Source organism: Camelus dromedarius, chromosome 14, assembly GCF_036321535.1.
Source record: "Camelus dromedarius isolate mCamDro1 chromosome 14, mCamDro1.pat, whole genome shotgun sequence".
NCBI classification, from domain to species: Eukaryota; Metazoa; Chordata; class Mammalia; order Artiodactyla; family Camelidae; genus Camelus; species Camelus dromedarius.
In genome coordinates this window covers 48682684-48707212 of record NC_087449.1, presented here as the reverse complement: position 1 = coordinate 48707212, position 24529 = coordinate 48682684, and the positions used below count along the sequence as shown (strand labels likewise).

The 24529-nt window shown below is 38.0% G+C and overlaps 1 protein-coding gene and 1 pseudogene across 2 annotated transcripts in view; one reads left to right on the top strand and one right to left on the bottom strand.

Moving 5' to 3' along the window:
• KPNA6 (karyopherin subunit alpha 6) overlaps nt 1–24529 on the top strand; it is a 39673-nt gene that overhangs the window by 2507 nt on the left and 12637 nt on the right. For both annotated transcript variants that reach the window (XM_010976086.3, XM_031464617.2), the window contains exons 2-5: nt 21825–21958; nt 22771–22863; nt 23258–23357; nt 24103–24197. In XM_010976086.3, the coding sequence (XP_010974388.1) occupies nt 21825–21958; nt 22771–22863; nt 23258–23357; nt 24103–24197 (422 nt within the window). The remainder of the gene's footprint in view (nt 1–21824; nt 21959–22770; nt 22864–23257; nt 23358–24102; nt 24198–24529) is intronic.
• LOC105085802 (thioredoxin-like) lies at nt 16802–17152 on the bottom strand (annotated as a pseudogene).

Sequence of the window (24529 nt, the reverse complement as noted above, 5' to 3'; positions counted from 1 at the left end):
CTGCTGTTTTGCATTACCTCTTAGGCATATTCTCTTCAAGCTCTGGCCCGTATCCTATACTATTTCGCATGCACCAAACTTGACTAGCCTTAACACACTTTGTAGTGATTTCACTGCTGTTAGGAGCCCTGTGGGAGTGATAATTGCAGCTCTAGAAGTTAGTTTTTCTAATCCTCCCTAGCAGAGACCACAGCCTCTCAAGACTAAGTCTTGACAGATACTGGTTGTTTTATCTCTATTCCTGCCATCTTGCTAATCAGGAATCTGGCAGCATCTTCCCAGCCCCACCGGGTGGGTCTTGATTAATATAAACTCTAAACCAGTCATTGTAAATTCTATCTCCCTAAGCAGTGATCAATTTAGGCATGGGCATGTGATGCAGATCTGGCTAATTAGATGTGAGGGGAAGCCTGGAGGACTTCTGGAAAAGCCTTTCTTGTTTTAAAGAAATTTGGCAGGTTTTTTTTTTTTTCCAACTTATAATTTAACCAAGCTATGTGTGTGAGCTTCAAAAAAAAAAGAGAGATGAGAAAGCTATAATAATAACCAACACTTGTATAGAACTTGCTATGTGCTAGACACTAAGTACTGTAATACTAATTCACTTAATTATCAGATTCTCACATTCTAAGTTGAAAAAACTGAAGCACAGAGAGGTTCGGTATCTTGCACAAGGTCAGAGCTTACTAGCTCTAGAGGACTGCTTAGGTAGTATGGTTCTAACCAAAATAAGGGCTTCTAAGGGCAGTATTCTGCCTCAGGAAAGGAAAGAGCCCTTTTCTGACGCTGAAATTGCCATTAGCGATGCTGGGATCATGAGGCAGAATTCATAAATAAGAACAGGCAGTTCTAAGGGTGAGGGAAGACAAGATGGAAAGAACCTGAACTCTTCATGATCTTTTTGAAATTGTCCTGTCACTGGGGCTCAACTAGGATACTGAAGGCTGCTTTAGTTTGCTTTGGGCTGCAAGTAACAAAACCTTTCTAACTGATAACCCCTCCAGGTCAGGAAGGCACTAAATTGAGAAGGCACTAAACTAAGTGTCCCACAAGCATCAAACACACTCCCCCTTTCTGGCATGCCTTTCCTGCATTTTTTTTTAATTGAAATATAGTTGATTCACAATGCTGTGTTAGTTTCAAGAGTACAGCAAAATGATTCAGATTGTGTGTGTATATATATATGTATATATATATATATATATATATGTTTTCAGATTCTTTTCCATTATAGGTTATTACAAGATATTGAATATAGTTCTTTGTGCTGTACAGCAGGTCCTTGTTTATCTGTTTTATATATGGTAGTGTGTATCTGTTAATCCTAAACTCCTGATTTATCCCTCCCTTCAAACTTTCTGCATTTTTGTTGACAGTGGAACCATTGGCCCAGACACTAGGGCATAAGATAAAAATCTTACCCATCTTTGGTTCCTTATTCTTTTCTTCCCTTTCTGTATTGGCAGTTGTTGGATGCTGTGTGATCCTGTTACTGATGTCGTCCCTAAATTGCTTCGTGTTGGTTTTTGTCACAACATAGTCTCACAGAGCCTATAAATTCTGTGGTCTTGAACCTTGATGAGTCTCAGGCTCCTTGACATGAAAATATGGATAATACTATTTATTAATGTTGATAGTGAAGATTCAGTAAAATACTAGATACCAAAAAATATTGTAGATTGTCAAGGTGGTGTTATTTCAGGAGCCCTCTGAATCTGTCCTACAGCCTCCTCTACCATGACCATTTGTGCTATAGCAGTGTTGCTAAAACACTCACCTGATCCCTATCACTGTACTCCTTAGCTTAGGAACTTTCGTGGACTCCTTATGGTCTACAGGATAAAATCATAACCCATAGGGTCAGGTATTCAAGGCCTTCCTGTTGACTGTACTAGTCTTACTCCATTTAATGTTTATCCACATATGCTGCATTCTACTCAGACCACCTTCTTGGTATGTACTTCAGCATTCCTGATAGAGAAAATGACCTAAGCAGTCTCTTCCCCACCCATCCTTTCCTTTGGAAATCTTGCCTCTTTTACAAGATCTAGTTTAAATGCTACCTTCTTCATGGACCTTTCCCAAATACATTCTTTATGCTTTCCAAACTGGAAGTAAGATATCCTTCTGAATTCTGTAGCACTTTGTTCTTGCCTTTCATGTAACCCTCTTCATATTTTATCTTGTGTTATAGTTATTTCATTCTGTAATATAATTAGATCTTTGACCAGTTACTTAATCTCCAGAGCCCTATTTTCCTCATCTCTTAAAATAGGAATAATAGTATCCGCCTCACAGGAGTGTTAGGGTGATTAAATGAGCTAATGTTTGTGAAGTATTTTAGCATCGTGTTTAGTACACAGTAAGTACTCAATAAATGATAACTAACTGCTGTTAGTCGATCAGTGAACAAATAAAGTACTTAGTGTCAGGCCATGTGCTAAATATTAAATATAAAGGATTAATCCATCTTTTAGGAGAAGGCAGAAACATATTATGAATACTTGTCAGAAATACATTTTTAGGACAGGCAGGCAACACTTACTCGTTAATTTCAGCAAATGTTTACTGAATGCCTACTATATGCCAGCAACTGTCTAGGGCCTGGAAATACAGTGGTGAACAAAACAGACAAAAATATATCTTTCTAGTGAAATCCCAGAATTTAAATTCTAATGAGTGATTGAGTAAAATCAACCAGATGGACACTGGCAGGACACCTAGAGAGTCCCACACAATTGGTGAGCTCCAGCCAGTTGTTGCCATGGAGGAATGTAGGTCTAGTGTTGCCTTATTGCATAATTTCCCATCCCTTTCCACAGCCCCTCTGCCCCTTGAGAGGTTGTAAATCTGGATTTTCATATGATTTCATAATGAATTAAATATTTAAAAATGTTAACTTTTAAAATCTAAAAACATCGACTTAAATAAAAATAGATTTTTTTAAAGAAAGAAATAAAATCTGAAAACATTAAGCTAACCAAAGATAGACTATTTGAGGCCAAATATAGCCCAAGAACCACCTGTCTTATTTATAAATTTTGTCTAATTAATATTCTATGTATTTTAACTATTTCTTAAGCAGTCTATGTATTTTACCAAATTCTGTGTGTTAAAAAAAATTTTTTTAAGATGAAGACAAGCATTTTTACATGTCTTGCTGATCATGATATCATTGTACATTCAGTAAGTATTCTTTTTAAGCATATTATACATTTGGAGTAAGATGCACAAGAGATTATAAGTCCATGTTTTAAATAATCTAGTAGATAATTTAAAATCTTTGGCTAACTTAGATCTATTAGCTGGTCATTATGTTATTTTATTTTGTTTTATTTTGACATGGCAGGTGAAATTCTGATAATTAGGAGTCTTACTTCCAGAGACATCAGCTTTGCTGTTTCTTTGTTCCTCTTGCTTGCATTATTAACATTATCCTCCATTCAGTTTCTTCATAGGACTCTAAGCTATTTACTTTATAAATGTTAATTTAGTTAAAACTAGATAACTTGTAAATCCATTTAACTAGGCACACAAACTACAGTGTGATGCAGTATGTTAAATGTGAATGAATGAGTATCTTCACCTGCTTGGGATAACTTCCTTCAGGAAAACTTGGCCATCTGACCAACAGATAAAAGTTGCCAGTATTAATAGGCTAATATCAATGAAGTCTTATTAATATATATTAGTATATATTACATGTCTTAATATATTCATTTCTATATTAGTAAACACACACACATATATATGTTTTTCTTCCCACATCCCTATTGATTTTGTGTCACATGCTTTGGAGGCCAATATAAAATGAGAAGTATTTGGCGTGGGGCAGTCCACAGTGCTAAGGGGGTCCACCCCAGCCTAGGGGAATTGGGGAAGGCCTTTAAGCTAATGAGACCTGACCTGTGGATAGGAGTTGTCAGTGACAGGATGGGAATGATTACTTCACAAGCAAAAGGTTTGTTGGCTAGATGGATTGGTAGAATGAGGGGAATGATATTTGGACCTTATCCTGATGACAGTGAAATACCATTGAAAGGTTTCAGTCTCATGACATGATCAAATTTATTTATTTATATTTATTATATTTCTTGGACTGCTGGGGAGAATGAATTAAATTGCAATAGAATTCCAACCTGCAGGTTCTTGAATTAGTTCTTAAGTAGTAGTGTGGTCATCCTAGTAAGAGATGTTGATGGTGATTGAGGTGGTAATAGAGAATAAGAGAGTTAGATATTTGAATTGGCAGGGCTTGGTTATTAATTTCACCTGGAGGCTGAAGCAGGCGTGGGGAGAGTGGAATTAAGCATGACACCTAGGGCTCTTGCCTTGAGCAGCAGAGTGGATAGTGATGCCATTAAATGAGTTGAGTTTAAATTTGGATATTTTAAGGTATCCCTTTTTAACTCCAAGAAAAGGTATCCAGAAAACAAATGGATATAGAAGTCTGGAGCTCAAGAGTAGGGTCTGGGGATGGAGATAGAGGATTATTATCTATTTATATGGTAACTAAAACCGTGGGAATCACTGGTAGGACCTATGAAAAGTAAGTATCATGAGAGATAGGCTGAAAAGAGAAACCCAAGGTACATCAGCTTTAATGTGCAGGAAGAAGGGTATCAGTAGCCATAATCTGAAGAAAACAAGGAGTGACTGATGTCTAATAAACCAGTGGAAAAGAGTTTCAAGAAGAAGGAAATGGCTGTCAAGATTGAGTGCTGCCAAGAGGGCCAGCAAAATAAGGACTGAGAAAGTCTACTGAGTTTAGCATCATGCACTTGATCAGTGTCTTCACCAAAAACAGTTTTGATGGCATGGAAGCAAATTGGAGTGGACTAAGAAATGAGAGGAGTGGCAAACCGTTTGGAGAAATTTGGCATTAAGAGAAAAGGAACAGGTTAATAGGCTCTTATAAAGTCTAGGTAAGAGATTATGAAGATCTGAATTAGGGCATTGGCAGTAGGAATGGAGAATAAAAGACAAGAGACAGAGTCTAGAAATAATTAGGAAATAAAGCCCATCATTCTTAGTGATTGGATATGGGGATAAGGGAAAAGAAATTGTCAAAGGTGACCCAAGTTTCTGGCTTGAAAAGCTGAGAATATATTGGTACAGATTCCTAATCCCTTATATCAGTATTTCCTCAGCATTTCAGTTCATTATCACCTTTAAGAAGCTTTTTTAGACATTTTTTTCCCCTAATTCATCTTTCCCGTGGAATTTTAATACACAGAAATACTCTATATCTTTTTATGTACTGTAACTGTGCTTTATACATAAAAAGTAAGCATAAAGCTTGCTTTTTATTCAGTGCAAGGTTAAGAATGACTAAACAAGATTTTTAAGTTAAAAATTAAATTAAAAACCTATTTATATTTAACTAAGTTTATAGCTGTATTTGCTGAGTATCTTCAATGTAGTTTACTTACATAAATTGTAAGGTATCATTGCATATGTAAATTAGCATTTATAAATACATAAACAATGTAATTGAAATTTTAGAAATCCTTTAAAGCTCTTCATTTTCCAGAAAAAGCAAAACAGTAGAAAAAAATTTCTTAAAATTATTTTTAGTAAACTTTTGGTTTTTTGTTTTGTTTCTGTTTTTAGTAAACGTTTTAACTTTTGTTTGATATGAGAATATAACTAGCTGCTAGGTAGTCATTCAGATATTATTAGCATTTTTCTTTTTAGCACTTGGCATAATTAATCAGGACATTTTAATTTATAGAATTAAATAATAAAATGTAAACTTTTAGTTTAATTACTAAAGCCTGTGTCACACACAAAAAACACTGAGGATCAAACATAAATAACATCCACAGGGCATGACAGGCAAGCACAGTCCACGTCTTGTCACATGACTTTCAAGAGTCAGCCGTCAGTTCAGAGAGTCTCTCAGTCTTCCTCTTGAAAGGCCATCTATTTGCCATAGCTCTGTAGTACAGTTCTTGCATACTTTTTGTCTGCCTTTCATGAAGTCGGTGTCAGTGTTGCTCATGTAATACTCAAGAAAACCCAACAAGAAAAATGACATACTAAGGCATTATAGGGAATTGAGACCTTTCAGAGTAGGAGCTGAGAAGAAAAGGAAATACCATTGGTTGTCAGCATTTAGGCCCTAGACACTTTCACATTACCTTATCAGTCATACTGGGCTGTAAAGTTTATTATTCTCATTTTATAGATAATGGAAGCAGAGATTCAAAATAGTGGGTGGTTTGCCCATGGTTATGAAGTTGGGACCCAGCTCACCTGACTTCCAAATCGGTGCTCTTTCCCCCTACATTATATTGGAAGGAGTTGACAGAATTTGAGGCGCAACGTTGAGTGTCTGTTCATAGCATGTCTCATGGGGACAGAAAGTATTCCCTTTGTATGGCCTCTCAATCTGGTGCTTCTCCATATTGTCCTGGGCTCTTCGTACATAGGGCCTCAGAAGATTGCCTCACAATTCTAGCTTCTTCTTTTTGGATTAATATATAGGTTAGAGAAATCCTGCTTTTAATTTTTAAGAAGGGCTGTTGGAAAAGTCCTTTCTTTGTATTACCAAAAGTTAAATGAAGAAGAGCTAATCAGAGGGATTTGTGTAATTCAGCCTACAGACAGTGCAGAACCCTCCTTGTCGAAAGACTGGGGATGGAGGGACATAGTGCTGCAGAGTAGGAGCCAGAAGTTCATTGTTAGATCTCAGAGGCGTTTTGCTTGTGGAACTTTGTATTTATACGTCCCTAACCAAACTGGTCTTATTCCTCAAACCAACCTTGGGGTTTCTGATCTCTGATCTTTGCTCCTGGCGACCTGCTCTCCCTCCTCACCCCATTACCTTCAAAAATATTAACAATCTAGCCTTCAAAGACCATTTCAGAGATCACCACACAGTAAAAATAGTTCTCACTTTGACCCTCTGATGTCATTGCACACTTAGATTATCTTTTTTTTCATGCTGTGAGTCTAAACTAGGTTGTAAAGCTTCCTGAAGGCAGAAACTTTTGCAAAGTGCCTGGCACACACATTTTATTAAATGCATAATAAATCATTTGTCTATTTGCGTCAATTTGGAGATAACCATTTGGATTTTCCTTTTTCATCTTGATTCCTTGAACAGTGTGAGTGTTTGGGAGATACTCAATGAGTGCTTTGGCTTTGGCTTTGGCTTAAATGGAAGTTGAGTTCTTTGGTTTCCCTACTTTAAATCATTTTAACTCCTTGTAGTACCTAGTGGTTGTGGCAGTGGGATGTCCCTTGGAAAGCAAGAGCCTCCAGATTCTGCAGTCTAAAAGGGATATTTGGAAATTTTCTTCTGGAGAAATTGGACTGTAGCTATGCTGGTTCTCTCCTGTCTCTCACCACCCTCCATTCCCCATTCCTAGATCTGAGCATTGCATTTATATATAGACAGGCCAAAAGGACTAGTAAATCCTCGGAGAGAATTAGGATTAGAAAACTGGGACTGTCAACTTTATCTGGTTGATCCAGAACCTCAGTGTACCATACTTCACTTAGGCCCTGAGCTTTGAATATAAAGTTGTGTGTTCAGGAGATAGTTTTCCCCAAGTGATCTATTAGCTAAACCTAGTTTATAAGATTTTAACTTTTTTTCCCAGAGTGATCACTCTCCAGCCCAGTGATCACCACTTCAGATCCTTTGGAAAACTGAAGTTTAAAATGTTGGATAGAATATTTGAGAGCCCTGTGAGGATCTGCCAGAATATGAGCAGCCTTATTGTGGCCCCATTGTGGACTAACCCAGTTGTCCATAGAGGAGTCTCTCCCATTGTCTTGGTGATTGGCAGTTCTGACACGCTTGCAAATAACACCCTGAGAGAGCCTCACGCTGTCAGACCTGTTTCATACTGTTTTCTTGTTTACAGTATTTCCTGGTCATGAAGCTCTGAGAGAAGTGTGAAAAGCTATTACCAAACCTAGTCCTACCTTACCAGCACAACATTTCACTATTTACAAAGTACTTTCATGTGTATTCTAATTTGATCTTCAGTATAACTCTGAGGTAGATAGGGTAAGGGTAGGAAAATTGAGATGCAGGTAAGTGACATCCAAGGTTGTACACTTGTTAAGGAGCAAGACCAGAAGTCAGATAGTCTGACTTTGTAGATCCTTTCACCAATACCACGCTGTTCCCAACATGCCTGTTAATGGTTCATCCAGCACAGCTGCCTTCCTGTAGCCTAGGTATTTCTTTTTAATATAAACCCTTGGAGATACTCTGCCCATTCACATAATGTTGAACATTTTAAAAAGATTTAAAAAAAAGATTTTCAAACCCTACACCAGACTGAAATAGCATTCACCTCAGCTCATCCTGTTTCCCTCAACTTTGTATTATTAACGCAGCTGCCACCACTACCAGTTACTCCCTCCCTCCTGCACGCGCGTGCACACACAAACACACACACACACGATGAGGGGGGGCTTTAAAAACAAGAACAGATAGAGTTAACTCACAGTTGTTTTTGTTTCTCCTTTGAAGTGACAAATAGCCATCAAACGACTACCTAGCTACCTGCCAGTCCCTACAATTTTCTACTTTCTTTCATATCTGTGTTGGTATCATCTGATATTTGTATTCCCTGTTCCTGGCAAGAACTGGACCACATCTCATTTGAGGGATTGAGTCAGGCAATGGATAGGATGGTAGAATCCAAGAGGGAACACTGATACTTCTAAGAAATAACAAAGGAGTCCACTGTAGCTAGTATGTTGTTAAGTAAAGTATATGTAATGGAGAGAGCGTTGGCTTTAGTCAGAAAGATCTGGATTAGAGTCTTCCATTTATTAGCTGGGTCCTTTGCAAGTTATGCCTCAGTTTCCTCACTTCTGAAATGGGGATGCTGTATAAGTTTAGACTAAAAACTAAGCAAAATTGTTACTAAGTCATTACCAATGAAATTTGAATTTTCCCTGGGAACATCCCTCTCTAGAGGTTAGAGATTGACTTTGGCAGTTTCAAAAGGGAAATCTTGGCTTTCAGTCTGGATTTAGTAGATAAAAACTTTTCACCATGCGCAGAGACTTTGGAAAGAGTTCTGAACTGAATTTGAGAAGACTGCTTCACATCTAGCAGTGAGGACACAGATGTATGATTTTCTTGGTAGGAGCATCAGGATCCTTGCCTGCCTCAGTGCTTGACGGAGGTCTCCTAGCAGGATATAGAAATAAGTAACTTGACACAGGAAAGGAACTTATATACCAAAATAGTTTGTTAGTTTAATAGATTGGTTCAATTATTTAAAAAACTTTGAAGGCATCTCAATTCATGCTAAATTCGTTAAGAAAGGACTTGTGTATTCTGGGTCAGGGTTTCGTAAGTAGCAGAGCAGCTGCCTCGAGATCTATTGATAGTCAGCCCTTGACATAAGGGTTAAAAAAAAGGGGGGAAAAGAAAAAGGACTTGTGTGGGGAGAGGGCATAGCTCAAGTGGTAGAGCACATGCTTAGCATGCACGAGGTCCTGGGTTCAATACCCAGTACCTCCATTTAAAAAAGTAAATAAATCTAATTACTCCCCCTCCCCTCCAAATAAACTTGTGTAAATCACTGGTTTATTTTGATTATTCTAATATGCTACTGCTATATATAATGCCTAAAAAGAATAGGTATGCATATTCAAAAGAATGAAGCTAACCTCTTGCCTTACACCGTATATAAAAATTAACTCTGGATCAAAGACTTAAATGTAAACAGCTAAAACTATTAAACTTTTTAAAGAAAACATAGGAGGTAAATCTTCATGACCTTGGATTAGGCAGGGTTTTTAGATGTGACACCAAAAGTGTAAGCAACCTCCCAACCCAAAAAGAATAAATTGGACTTAGTCAGAATTTAAGGCTTTTGTGCTTCAAAGGACACCATCATGGATAATGAGAATTATGTAAGTCCTCATTCATATTGCTTTATTTGGCTGACAGGTAGCTGACATGTCAAAATGCAACTCAGTTTTAATAATTAAGTGATTCTGTGGGTCCTGCTTATCTGCATTCATCTTTCCCCATTTTCTGTACAAATTTGTATATTCCTATTCCAGATTTTTGGGTTTTGTATTTTTTGTTGAATTTATTGTAAACCACTTCAGATCCTTTGGAAAACTGGAGTTTAAGATGTTGGAAAGAACCTTTGAGAGTATGTATATGTTGTGCACTGTGCTGTAGATTCTTGCTCTGAAAGATTTAATGGTCTAGAATGAGAGGTGATAAGTTGTGAACTAAAACAGGGTCATTGGAGGTTGTCAGCAGGAACCAATTTACAGTAACAGGTGTCAAAGATAAACAAAGCCGGAGACAAAGTGGTCTAAGGACAGATTTTAACCAGTAATATGCTATTGCAATAGAGCAAAGTATGAACTGATTTCAACTTTGATTTGTACAAAGGTAACTGGGTGCTTTAAAGAAAGGACGAGGGAATGGGGGAAGTTGTAAGGGGGAGATTAGTAAAGTCAGGGAAATGAAAAATTACAGAATGTGAGGAAGGGGGTTGGTCCGTGTGAAACCCACCTGGGTTTGCTACTGGTGCTTGTTGAAGGCAGTCTCCTATCCTCCCACAGAGCCCGGGAGACAGCGACCCTATTTTCAAGCATTGGCTCAAACAGTAAATTTGTTTGGCAGCCTTGAGATTTCCTGAGGCAGGCACTTTATGGGGGGCTAGAGTCATCTAGTGATGTGACCTTGAGCTGTTAGAAACCATGTTCATGTTTTGTTCAAATCTTTATAGGCCAAGGTTGAAGCCTAGTTGAGAAAGGGCTCAGAGGAGCCGGGAGAGCTTGGTTAAGGGGAGAATCTTTGGCACAGGTAAAAATCAATTTATCAGTCTGTTGTCTGTGGGAAAGAGAAGGTTCGTGGCTGATTCTAAAAGCAGATGAATGGTAATTGCATTAACTCTGAACTAGAGAAGATAGAAGAAACTGGTTTATGGAGAGAGACAGTGAAGTGGAGACAGCCAGTAGGTATTTGGAAATACACTTAACAGGCAGAGGTTGTGAAAACAGAGATTTGGTACTTGGTATAAAAGTGGAGGTTGAAGCTAAGGGAGATCACTTGGGAAGGGGGCTGCTTCTGCTGAGAAGACCAAAGGTAGAATTTTGATACACACTGACATTGAGAGATTGGCATTGGAGAAGGAACACAGTATGAAACCTGAGAAGGAGTGGTTGGAAAGGTAAGAGGACTGGGAGAGTGTGTTGCCAGAATCATGGGTAGAGTTTCAAGAAAGCAAAAGTGATCCTCAGTGACAAATTAGAAACTCAATTAGAATGAATACTAACAAGGTCATTGGATTTAGCTGTCTAAAATGTCTTTTTCTGAGCCGACTATGTCCTACAGTTTTACTGAGTGCTTTATTCAGTTTTCATATCAATTCTGGAGGAAACCTGTGGTTTCTGGGTTTCTAGTAAGAAATCCTCCTAAAAATCTGCTTTTGGAAGTTCTGCTCCATTCCAGTCATAAGGAAGTTTCCTTTGCTGTACACGTCTTCCCTTATCTTACACTTACAGGCAAACACTTGTTAAGCAACTATTATAGCTAAGCCTTGTGTCTGGGACAGTGTATGTATTCAGTAAGTATTAAATCGATGGTTGAACAATGATTCATTCAACAAATATTTGTGTATCTATATCATAGATGCTGGGGGGTGTTTTGTGTTTGTGGAGCTTACAACAAAAGTTTTTGTAGAACTTACACATCCTATGGAGAACAGGTATAGATTGTAAATAGTGTAATGAAGGAAATAAAACAGGTGTCCTGACAAAAATAAAGTAGCATACGTTGGGTTAGGGTGACAAGGAAGGGACCTAGCAATTCTGAGAGCTAGGGAAGAGCAATGAAGGCAGAAAGAAAACAGGAAATGTGAAGACTATCTGGAAACAGCTTGATAGTTTCCAAATACTGAGAGAGCCATTGTAACATCAGCATATGATGACTGAGGGTAAAATGGTGAATGAGATGAAGGTATAGGCAGCGCCTTAAAATTGTGAAGAGGATTTTACTTCTATGTAGGAGCAGTGGTATGCTCTGGTTTTATTGTGTGGGGATGGATTGGGGAGGGTGGGAGGTGTTTTAGTAGCCAGGAGAGAGGTGATAGTCACTTGGATGGGGTGAGAGAGATAATGTAAATACATTCAAGATAGATTTTGGAGATAAAATGGGGGCGGGATTTGTCAGTAGATTAGACCAAAGAGGTGAGAGAAGGGAAGGAATCAAGGATGGCTTTTTTTAAACCTAGGATTTGGATTAAGTACCTTGTAAATGCTGTTGCTGAAGTGGGTGTGGGGGGTAGAAATTAAGTTAGTTTTGGATGTTAAAATGAATTTCAATAAGTAGTCAGATATATGAATCTGGAGCTCAAGGGAAAGAGCTGGGCTGGGGACGTAAATTTAGGATTTATGAGAATGGATGAAATCACGTAGAGAGTGAAGATAGAAATGACTGTAGGTGTAGGGAGGAGAAGCCATCAAGAGAGACTGATAAGATTGGATGAGTTTTGTGGCTGGTTAGATTTGTGGTCTAGGGAGAGAACTCACTGCAAAAGAAAAACCTGTATTATGAAGTTGAGTTCCTGAAAGTCAGATGTGATGGGTGCAGAGGGGAATCTCTTAGGCAAACATCTTTAGTAATAGTTTTCAATTGCTCCCTGTTTATATGCACTAATTAGAGAATTAATTGCCAATAATTCTTAAGTTAAAATGACTGTGAGTAAATAGATCAAGATGGACAGAACCTAATCTAAGGTCAGGATCCAAACTGAAAAGAATTATGTGTCTGTTCAGAGGACAGAAGTTAGTTCTCTGAGATTGGAATTAGAGGGTCTGGATCCCAGTCCCAGCTTCACAGTTTAATAGCTAAATGATCTGCAAGTCATGACATCTGAACCTGGTTCCTTAGCTATTAAGTGGATATGCTCCTAATTGACTGATCTTTCTCATTGGTGGTTATAGAGGTCAGTTAGATCCTGTGTATGAAAACATTTTTTGAAAAGAGAAGCTTATTTAATTATTTAATTGTCCTCAAATCAAGAGCTGTTTAACAGCTGATTTCACCCTAGCCCTTGTTCAGTTTTGTTTGGTTGGCACAATGTTGTAAAAATTGAGTATGAGTGCAATCCCTGCTGTTCTATTGTAACTGTTTCATTAAAAATCATTAACCTCTTTACCTTTTAAGGCATTTGAGTTTGTGTTAACTGAGATTCTGGAATGGGAGCAGATTTGTTTATTGATGACAGAACAGTCCCCAAACTGGAATTCTGATGGATTTTGTTATCAATTACTTCCCTTTTCAGGAAATGAAAAAAACCTGGAGTTTGAGGCCAAGCAGGTCGAGGTTGACTTATTAGCTTCCTGGCTTATCACTTAACCTCTGAGTCTTGTTTTTCTCATCTGTAAAATGGATTCTCAGGATTGCTGTGAAGATTAGAGATTATATCTACAAAGAGTTTGCACATTATCAAACTTTACTAGCTGTGAAGGCTCTGGGCTCTATGTCCTGATACATTCTTACTTCTTCCTTTTTAATTAGCTGGCCCGTGGCCAGTGTTTTAACTCAGGAATCTTACGGTGATGCATATTTGCTAGAGAATTCCTAGTGAGAAATAAGGGAGGCCTGCTGGAAAAAGCCATTTTAGCCTGGGAAAAATCAGGTTTCTTTCCTTCTTGAAGGAAGAGGCATTAAGTTTAGCTCATTCTGTGTGCCTGGGCAGGTACAATAACATTTTATTAGAAACCTTCCCTCTGCAAAGAGGAGCACCGACTCAGTTTAGCACTAGGATAAGAGAAATAATTTCAAAAGGCTGACTGCTTCAGTGTTAAGTACAGACCATGTACGTAAGACTTTGATTTGGGAAGTCCTAGAGCCAGCATCTGTCCAGGATGTGAGCTTGAAAATGTATTAATATCATTCCCACCCCACACACGGCAGAGCGGGCTATAAGCTGTATGATAGTATGCCTTTTTCTGAGAAAATGTGTATAATTGAAAATTTTTATAAATCTTAAAATTGAAACATACCATTGATTAAATGGAGTACTACAATAATCTGGCTCCTCACTTAGTGTGTGACCTGAGACTCAGTTTCTTCATCTATCAATTAGGGCCTATAATAATTTGCTAGGACTGCATAACAAAGTATCACAGACTGAGTGGCTTAAACAGCAAATTTATTCACTCATAGAGCTGGAGGCTAGAAGTCCAGAATCAAGATATTAGCAGGGTTGGCTTCTTCTGAGACCTCTTTCCTTGGTTTATAGATAGGTGTCTTCATGTTCACATGGTGTTTTCCCTCTCTGTGCATCTGTATCTGATCTCCTCTTATAAGGGTGCTATTCATATTGGATTACTGTTGCCGTACTCAAATAATCATCAATTTAAAGACTATCTCCAAATAAAGTCACATTTTGAGGTACTGGGAATTAAGACTTTAACATATGAATTCGTGGAGGATGAGGTGCAATTCAGGCCCTAACAGGGCCCATACTTATTTCTTATTATTATTGCTAGTACCTTGGTTCTAAAAGCTTAGAAAATGCATGGCAACATTAGGCACTTATTTCCTAGAAACGAGAGGTACAACTTCAGGGACCTCTTCACTTTGAGAGAGTTCCTTGACCAAGAAAACTCAAAGTCTCCTAAGACAGTCAGATGCTAGAAAAGGTTTGTTTGTGTTATGGATTTCTTGATCCAGCCTCAGCAAGTAGGGAGTACATGATGAAAAAAGCCCCCTTACCTGCTAGTCCCTGAATGAGAGTCAAGCATTCCTTTGGTTGCTGATTCCAGGTGTGCTTCTGCAGATGTTCCTCCTTCCAATCTAACCTCCCCTTCCTGGCTTCTCCAGTGAAGTCATAAGCAAATATTTGTGATAGTTTCTTGTCACCATGGTGACTAAAGCAGCACAGCCTGGTTCTCCTTCCAGCTTCACTGTCAGCTCTGCTCAAAGAACAGGATAGCCCTTGGGAAGAGCCCAGGCTCAGAGTCATGAAAAACCATGTGTCAGGTAAAGGTAATGGGGGACAGCAGTCCACAGTGTTGCCTTTAGGAATTTGTCCTGTGCATATTAGTCTCCAGGCTAGGGGTACCTCAAAGGGAGTCCACTGCTGTCCCCTAGAACTTTTTTTTTTTAAATAATAAATCAACTTGAGCTTCACCAAGTAGATGTGGAGACTTGCACATTTTAAGACCCTGGTGCTGTTGGTTTTGCCTAGCTACTTTCCAGAATGAACAGAGAGGCACCTTCTCTAAAGTTTCATTTCCTAGCTCCAGAATCAGCTCCTTCCTCAACTTCCACTTTCATTTCTCTTTCACTCAGATTCTCTTAATAGACTTCTTTTCCCCTCTCACATTTATGAACTTTCTTGTTCCATTTGTACCCTCAAGGTGGTCTCCTTCTTGAAGAACCAGCCCTAATCTTTGGGAGGTTTTCTTTTCTTTTCCTTCTTTCATGCTGCCTCCCCCCCACCTCTAGGAGATTAATTTTTTAAACTCTCATCATAATCACGCCAAACCACTCCAGAAAAGGGGTAGTATTAGAGTTATTTGTCCCTTTCTGTGTGCCTATAAAACTTATTTTTCATCCCTTTTGCAATACTTTTAGTAACTGTATCAGATTAGAAATTTAGAGGATGGGATATGCTTATATGGGGAGAACCAGGTTGGTAAGGTTTCCTCTACTAGTACTTCAACATAATCAACTTCACTTTTATCAGTTTTTTAAATATTGAAATTGTTTTAAAAATGTAAATATGGGTAAGGTATGATAAAGTCACTGCGGCCACAGGAGGAAACAAGAATGAGGCTTGGAGGGAAGAAGTTTATTATACTCACAGGTTGGGGAGAGGTCCACGTGCCACACAGGGTCACAGAGGGAAACACCAGGCAGTCAGAAGGCAAAATGATCAGAAGCAAGCAGAAGGTTTATGCCAGAGCCATTAGGGCAGAGTAAATAGTTTAGAATTGCCTAATTTGAATACTTATGGGTTCTTTGAGCTATGGGAGTAGCCTCTAGTTGCCTACTACTTTTGGGGCTATGGAATGAAGCAGAATACTGCTTCCTGGGTATACAGGCAAGATAAAGGAGATGTGGCTCTGGATTGGTTAGTTTGCAAAGGCATGCTCTTAGGCAGGTCTGTTGTCTTTAGGAATTAGCTAGCCATGGGAGTGACAGTCTCTCCTTGGGTCTGTAAGGCCCCCAAATGCCAGAACATCAGGAACACAAAAAATAAGAAAATACAGTTAATATAATTGACCCTGTGATGAATGAATGCAAATAGACATACAGAATCTTTTTTAAAAATGTTTAAAATGGGAATTCTTTGTTAGATTTAATTGGAGGAGATATGCTGCAATTTAAAAAAATTTTTGTGGCAAAATATAACCTAATTCACCATTTTAACCATTATTAAGTGGCATTAATTGCATCTACAGTGTTGTTCAATCATCAACCACTATCCATTTCCAGACTTTTCATCACCCTAAATAGAAACTCTGTTCCCTTTAAGCAATAATTTCTCATTTTCTTTTCCTTTTTTTTAAAAAAGAGTAGAGTTAATATTTTATTGTCATTTATCAGATGGCAGTCAGGTATATAGTTTTCATACGTAAAATATATATTTATTTATTTATTTTTGGTGGGGGGAGTAATTAGGTTTATTTAGTATTTATTTATTCTTAGAGGAGATACTGGGGATTGAACCAATAACCTCATGCATGCTAAGCATGTGCTCTACCACTTGAGCTATACCTCCCCCCATAGTTTTCATACTTGATCTTTCCTTTTTGTAAATAAAAAAATTACAGGTTTTAAATAGCCAATGGCTGATCATGTCTTCAGAAACATGATTAAATTAATTCATTAATAGTGGCTTCAAGTTTTTCCTTATTAGCTCCAGAGAATTCACCCACCTTTTGGCCCTTTTTAAAAAACTGAAAGGTTTTAAATGCATTTGACTTCACACTCTGAAGCAACATCCTGAGAGTCATCCACGTCTACTTCAAGGAACACATTGGAATACTTTTCAGAGAGGGAATGAAAGAAAAGCTTGATCATTTTACAAGACCCAAACCATGAGGCTGAGAAGTCAGCTACTACAAGTTTATCTCCTGCACTGTTCAAGGCTTCCTGAAAAGCATACTTGCTTGTGACCTGCTTCACCATTTTGGCTGCTGGGGTCTGATGAGCGACCTTACGGTAGAAGCAATGGAAGCAGATCCTAGGTGCCTCACAGAGCTCAGTAATTTCTCATTTCCCCTCCCCCCAGCACCTAATAATCTCTCATCTACTTTCTGTCTCTACAAATTTGACTACTCTAGGTACCTCATGTAGATGAAGTCATGTAATATTTACCCTTTTGGTTCTGGCTTATTTCACTTAGCATACTATCTTCAGGATCCATCCATGTTGTAGCATGTGTCAGAACTCCATTCCTTTTTATGGTTGAATAATATTCCATCGTCTGTATGTGCTACATTTTGTTTATCCATTTATCTATTGATGGACACTTGGGTTGTTTTCACCTTTTGGCTATTGTGAATAGTACTGCATTGAACATGAACGTATAATATCTGCTTGACCCCTATTTTCAATTCTTTTTGATATATACCAGAGAGTAGAATTGTTAGGTCATAGTTCTATGTTTAATTTTTTGAGTACCCACCATGCTGTTTTCCACAAAAGCTGTACCATCAGCATTGCAGCAGACTCCAATTTCTACACATTCCCAACGCTTGTTATTTTCTTTTATTTTTATTATGGCCATTCTAGTAGGCACCAAAGTGGTATTTCATTGTGGTTTTGATTTGCATTTCCCTTCAGACTAATTATGTCTGGGGGGCATCTTTTCATGTGCATATTGGCCATTTGTGTATCTTCTTGGAGAAAGGTGTATTCAAGTCCCTTGCCTATTTTCAAATTAAGTTTTTGTTGTTGTTGAGTTGTAGAAATTCTTTATATATTCTAGATATTAAACTCATCAGATAGATGATTTGGAAATCACTTCTCCCATTCTATAAGTTATGTTTTCACTTTCTTGTTTCTTTTTTTGCTTATGCTTTTGACTTCCTAGCTAAAAATCCATCGTGAAATCCACAATCATCAAAATTTAACCCTATGTTCTAAGAGTTTTATGGTGTTAGCTTATATAGTTAGATTGTTGATACATTTTGAGTTAAGTTTTGTACGTGGTGTAAGCTGGGGTCCAGCTTCATTCTTTTGGATCTGAAAGTTTAGTTGTTATTGAAGAGACTATTCTTAATCCATTTAATGGACTTGACACCCATGTCAAAAATCAGTTGGCTGGGCATAGATGTGTGAGTTTATTTCTGGACTCTCAATTCTTTTATTGTTGTTGTTGTTGAAGTGTAGTTGATTTACAATGTTGTGTTAGTTTCTGGTGTACAGCATAGTGATTCAGTCATATGTGTGTGTATATATATATATATATATATATATATACATTCTTTTTCATATTCTTTTTCATTATAGGTTATTACATATCAGTTCTATTCCGTTGATCTATATGTTTATCTTTATGCCAGTACCACACTTTTTTGGTTATTTTTAAAATAATTTTTGTTGGGGGTAGGTAATTGGGTTTGTTTATTTATTTTAATGGAGGTACTGGGGATTGAACTCAGGACCTCATGCATGCTAAGCACACACTCTACCACTGAGCTATACCCACCCACCCCTGTTTGGTTTGTTTGTTTTCTTTTTTCTTTCTTTCTTTCTTTCTTTCTTTCTTTCTTTCTTTCTTTCTTTCTTTCTTTCTTTCTTTCTTTCTTTCCTTCCTTCCTTCCTTCCTTCCTTCCTTCCTTCCTTCCTTCCTTCCTTCCTTCCTTCCTTCTTTCTATTCAGAGCTTTGTAGGCAGTTGTTACATGCTGCTCAGTTGATCAATTTAAGTCTCATGTTTTTAAGCTTTCAGTAGTCTTTTCTAGGGATAGTTTAATCCCTCTACTAGTGCATCACCTTTTTAGGGTTTTCACTAAATGCCCTGAGTGATCAGTGAGGTAACTACATTCTGGTTCGTCAGATGCCTTCTATCCCTTTGTGAGCTCTGGGAACTGTGCAGTTTACAGCTTCTATAACTCAATCTTCTTTGGAACTCTGCCTCACAATTTCCAGCTGTCTCAGTCTCCTTGAACTCTCCATTCTGTATCCTCAACTAGTAAGACTGCAATGTAACGCTCTCCCTGCTCAGTGGTATTAATTTGAAAGTGATTTACAAGTCTTAGAAGGTTAATACAAAGTCTGATCATTAATGACTTAGGTACAGAGGTTAGAAAGAAAAGTAGAAAAGAGAAATCATCCAGTAGAGAGAATCAACAAAGGCAAAACTTGGATCTTTCAAAAGACTAAAAATAGTCAAGCCTCTGATGAGATTTCTCAAGAACAAAAGAGGACACAAATAATATTAGGAATGAAAAAAAGAATATAACTACAGGTGACTAAAGAGATTAAAAAAACTTTATGCTAGCTAACATACTCAAAAAGACAAATTACTAGAATAATATAACTTGCTGAAACTGACTCACTAGAATGTCTTACCAGCCTTATAATCATTAAATATATTGAATTAGCACTAAAGAGTATTCCTACAAATAGAACGCCAGGTCTAAATGGCTTTTCAGATGAGTTCTACCAAATTTTTAATAAATAAGTTATTTTACTCTTACACATACTTCCAGAAAACAGGAAAAAAGGGACACTTTTGATAACACCACCAAAGAAGGATAATATGAGAAGGTCCTATTTATTTTCCTATATCACTTACGGACAAGGATACAAAAATTCTAAGTAATACTAAAAGTCAAAAAGAGCCAACCCACTTTTCAGGATTATGGCATGAGGACCAGCTCTACCAGATGAAGAGATTTGTTAAAATTCTATTAATCAAGATAGTGTGATATTGGAGCAGGAAAGAAATTGACCAGTGGAAGAGAGTGTAAAACTAGGCTTAGTCATAGAGAGATATTTGCTTGGTGACAGGAGTGACTTAGTGGGAAAGGAAAGGCTGTTCAGTAAATCATGCTGGGACAGTTGGTTATCCACATGGAAAAAAATGAATTTGAATCCCTATCTCATATACACAAATAATTGAATTTCAGGTAAATGAAACACTGGCATGTAAAAGGGCAAGCTTTAAAATTTTCAGAAGATGTGAAAGGGTATCTTTGTGACCTTGGAACCATGAAAAGTTTTATTAAACAAGACACACAGAAAAAAACTGAATATTAAAGAAAAATTTAACTACATTGTAATTAAGAACTTGTTAAAGAATCCATAAAGTGAAAATTTGAAAAAAATGAAAAGATACAATCTCCTAGAAGATATTTGTAATACAAATACCCAACAAATGGTTAATAACTAGACTATCTAACAAACTATAAATCAATAAGAAAAGGACAAATAATTCAATAGAAAAATACTCACAATACCATAAACAGACATTTTTCACAGAAAGGGAAAAACATGGCTAACCAACATAAAATCTAACCCTATTAGTAGTAATCTGAGATATGCAAATCATTATCCCAGTGAAATACCTTATGCTCAGTAGATTGGCAGAAGTGACAGTTCTGAGTAATACGATATATATCAATGGGAACTCATTATGTATTGCTGAGCTAATGTAAATTGGCATCACATCGGAAGGCAACGTGGTACTAGCTGCTGATTAACATATACCTGCCTACACCCCAGCGGTTCATTCGTTAGAGCAGCAGTTCTCAAAGTGTGATCTGCAGACTATTTCAGAGGATCTGGGAAGTAAAGATTAAGATGTTATTTGCCAACTCAGAATAGATTAAACACTTAATTGTAAGACCCAAAACTGTTAAATCTCCTAGAAGAAAACACAGGAAAAAAGATCTTGGTCTTGACGATGATTTTTTTCAGATATGACACCAAAAGCACAAGCATCAAAAGCAAAAATGAGCAAGTGGGACCACATCAAACTAGAAAGCTTGAACTAGAGAACTTAAAAACTTCTGCCCAACAAAAGAAATAGTCAACAAAATGAAAAGGCAGCCTATGAGAGAAAATGGGGAAAAGCCTACTGCTAGATTCAGGCATAGTAAAATCAGTTCTTAGATTTGGTGGTGAGTTGACATGCTCATTGTATTATTTTGTTTGGTAACTTAACATTATGTTTCACCTTTATGTATCAAATATTATATAATAAAAATTTTAATTTCTTTAATTAAAATAAATGGTGGGCATGCAGGTTATTAAAAAAGATTCATGGTATTCCACTGAATTAGGTTTACTGTACTATAATGTATTTCACCTGGCTGGGTTATATGTATTTGAATTTACTGGGTAAATCATTTTAACTGTTTTCTCTCTTGTCATGGAGGTGATCATAGCTTTTACTATATGCATGGCATTGCTCTAAGTAGTACTTTGTATGTATTAAGCTGTTTAATCCTTCTAAAAACTCTGAGGTAGGAACTATTATGTCCCTGTTTTAAAGATGATATACTGAGGCATAGAGGTTAAAGCAGCTTGTTGAAGGTGCACAGCTAAGTAGAAGATCCAAAATTTGAACCCACACAACCTGCCTGTAGGGCCCACACCTTTTAACTACTGCGCTTTTATCAATTGCTGTAATAGTGCTTATTTAATAAACTTATTATGATTAAAGGAGACTCTGTGTTGGGGTGGTGGTGCTGGAAATGTCAGGTGCAGTTATTGAGACTATTGGGCCTCCTTGGGAAGCTGTGGGTCCCCCTCTGTGGGGGAGGCTGGGTAGGGACAGAAGCCTGTGAGAAGGAAATGCTGTACTCCTAGGAGCCTTTGCCAATGTGTTTGTATCTTCCCTTCTTCTAGAGACCATGGCGAGCCCAGGGAAAGACAATTATCGAATGAAGAGCTATAAGAACAATGCCCTAAACCCTGAAGAAATGAGGCGAAGAAGAGAGGAAGAGGGCATTCAGCTCCGGAAGCAGAAACGGGAACAACAAGTGGGTTACCCCAAGTGTTCTCAAACATGCCCTTCGGGGAAGTGGTCCAGCCACCATGGTTGGCCTCCACCTTGTGCTCTCACTTTCTCCTTGGGCAAGTAGCTTAGCTTTGTGGGTCACTCATCCAATTTCCTTTGTTATAAAGAAATGTTGGAAACCTTGAGAAGGAACTGTTCCTTATTCCTTTTCCATAATGTAGAACAACTTGGACATCAGTTATGTCTTCAGTACATCATTCTAGTGCTAGCCTCTTGTTGCCTTCTGTTAGTATTACGCAATAGTTAGTATTAGATCTGGCCTTGGAGGCCCAGCCCTAAGCCTGATCCTTGAAGAAGTTTGTCAGCCTTTCTGGGCTGCCTTACTCCTATTTCTTGAGTCCATTCTTGAGTAAGTCTCCCTAGAACTGAGACTATTAATGCCTCATCATCTGTGCTCTGCCACATACCACACACCACACACCACTACCAGATTGGTGCCTTGCCCAGGTCTAGATGCTAACCTACTTTTGCCCACCTTCTTGCTTTACCATTATTCCCTTCTCTCAAACCCTTTTATATGCATCACCTTTTATCCAAAGGACACGAATTTTAAAAGATTTTTTTTGCTTATAAAGATGTTCTCCAAAAATGTGAACAATTAGATATAACATAGAAAGTAAAGCCCTTTAATGTCTTCCCATATCAGTATATTAAGTTTGGCATCTTCCCATACACTAGCATTTCTTTGACAGTTATACCATAATTTAACATTTGGTCATTCTTTGTTTTGTTTCGGTGAGTAGTCTTACCACCATTTCTTCTCCTTACTTTCAGCTTTTTAAACGGAGAAATGTGGAGTTGATTAATGAAGAAGCCGCCATGTTTGATAGTCTCCTTATGGACTCCTATGTGAGCTCTACCACTGGGGTAAGACCCTTGCATGTGCTTCAGGCAGGCCTGAAAAGTACTTGCTTCCACAGAACAGGAATTGGGCAGTTCACGTCATCTAGTAACTTCACTGACTATCATGCTATATAAGCTCTTTATTCCATGGGCCTGTTTATAGCTGGTCACTTAAGGAGTCAACAAGGATTCATCTCCGATGGAAACACCAGAGAAAACATTTAAGGGAAGCCATCAATTTCCTCAGTCACTTCCAGATGTCCCAACTTGAAGCAGCTATGGATTAAACACCTGCACCTGCAGTTACGCCTGCCTCTTGCCCTCGAGTCTTTAGAAAGCAGGATGCCAAGCAGAATTATGTGCTCATATCTGGCTCTAGTGTTGGTTTGCAAAGTCTTGAACCCGTTTTATGTTGTAGGAGAGCGTGATCACAAGAGAGATGGTGGAGATGCTCTTTTCTGATGATTCTGACCTGCAGTTAGCAACCACACAGAAATTCCGGAAACTGCTCTCCAAAGGTACAAAGCCTAGTCCTCCCCAGAGAGGCCCTACATGATTCGGCTTCTTATTTCTTCTCACTGACCTGATCAACAAGCCAGGCACATTCTTACCTTTGCACTGGCTGTTGCCTCTGCCTGATATCCTTTCCTTGCAGATATCTATGTGACAGCGCCTTCATTTCTATGATCAGATCCTACCTTTTACATTTTTAATCTCCTTACCCAACTATACCTATTTTTTCCCCATTATACTTATTACTTTCTAACATAATAGCATGTCCCTTCTCACTAGGATGTAAGCTCTATGAGGGCAGAGACTTTTGGTTTTGTTCACTACTGTGTCCTTGGTACCTATTCCAGCATATACTTCATGCTCATTAAAAATTTAATATGTGGTAGGAAGAATACTCCTTGACTTTTCTTCCTCCCAGCAAAAAATGCTGGTCTTAGAAGCAAAGTGTTTAGATTTGGGTTGCTCCTCCCTTGGTCTTCTCTCAATTCCTTACTTGCTTAGATCAGTAACGTTACTTACTTGCTTAGGTTTAGGAAGCCATAGGTGAGCATTCTTAAATTAGTATTGCCACCCCAGCTATTTTATACAGTTAGAAAATGACTAGCTATTGTTAAAACTATCTCACCAAAAGGGAGTTTGAGAATGTTTATAAGGATGGTCAGGAGTGTCTAGGAAGGATGGTGGACTGATCCCAGTGAAGGCCAAAGCCTTACCTGATTTTTTCCTCTCCTTCCTTTGTCCCTCTTCCAGAGCCTAGTCCTCCAATAGATGAAGTTATTAACACTCCGGGAGTGGTGGATCGGTTTGTGGAATTTCTGAAGAGGAATGAGAATTGTACATTACAGGTGAGGCCTAGGGTGGAGAGGTACCAGATAAAAGCCCCTTTGCCAAGAAACTGCAGTAGGATGTTTCTACAGACACATACCTTAGGATATAGACAAGATATGAGGAAACATTTAAGAGATGCCATTACCTCAGAGGTCCTGGCCTCAAATAGGAGAGCCACAGTCTCTTCCCTAAAAGTCTCCAAGGAAAGATACCAGAATATGACAGAGTGATTATTCAGAGGTTATATTATAAATTATAAATACAAATTTTAAATTAGAGGTTCTAGTCCACTTCTAATCCTGAGGTGAACCATTTAGCTTTTCTGGGTTTCTCTTCTTGGAAATGGGTA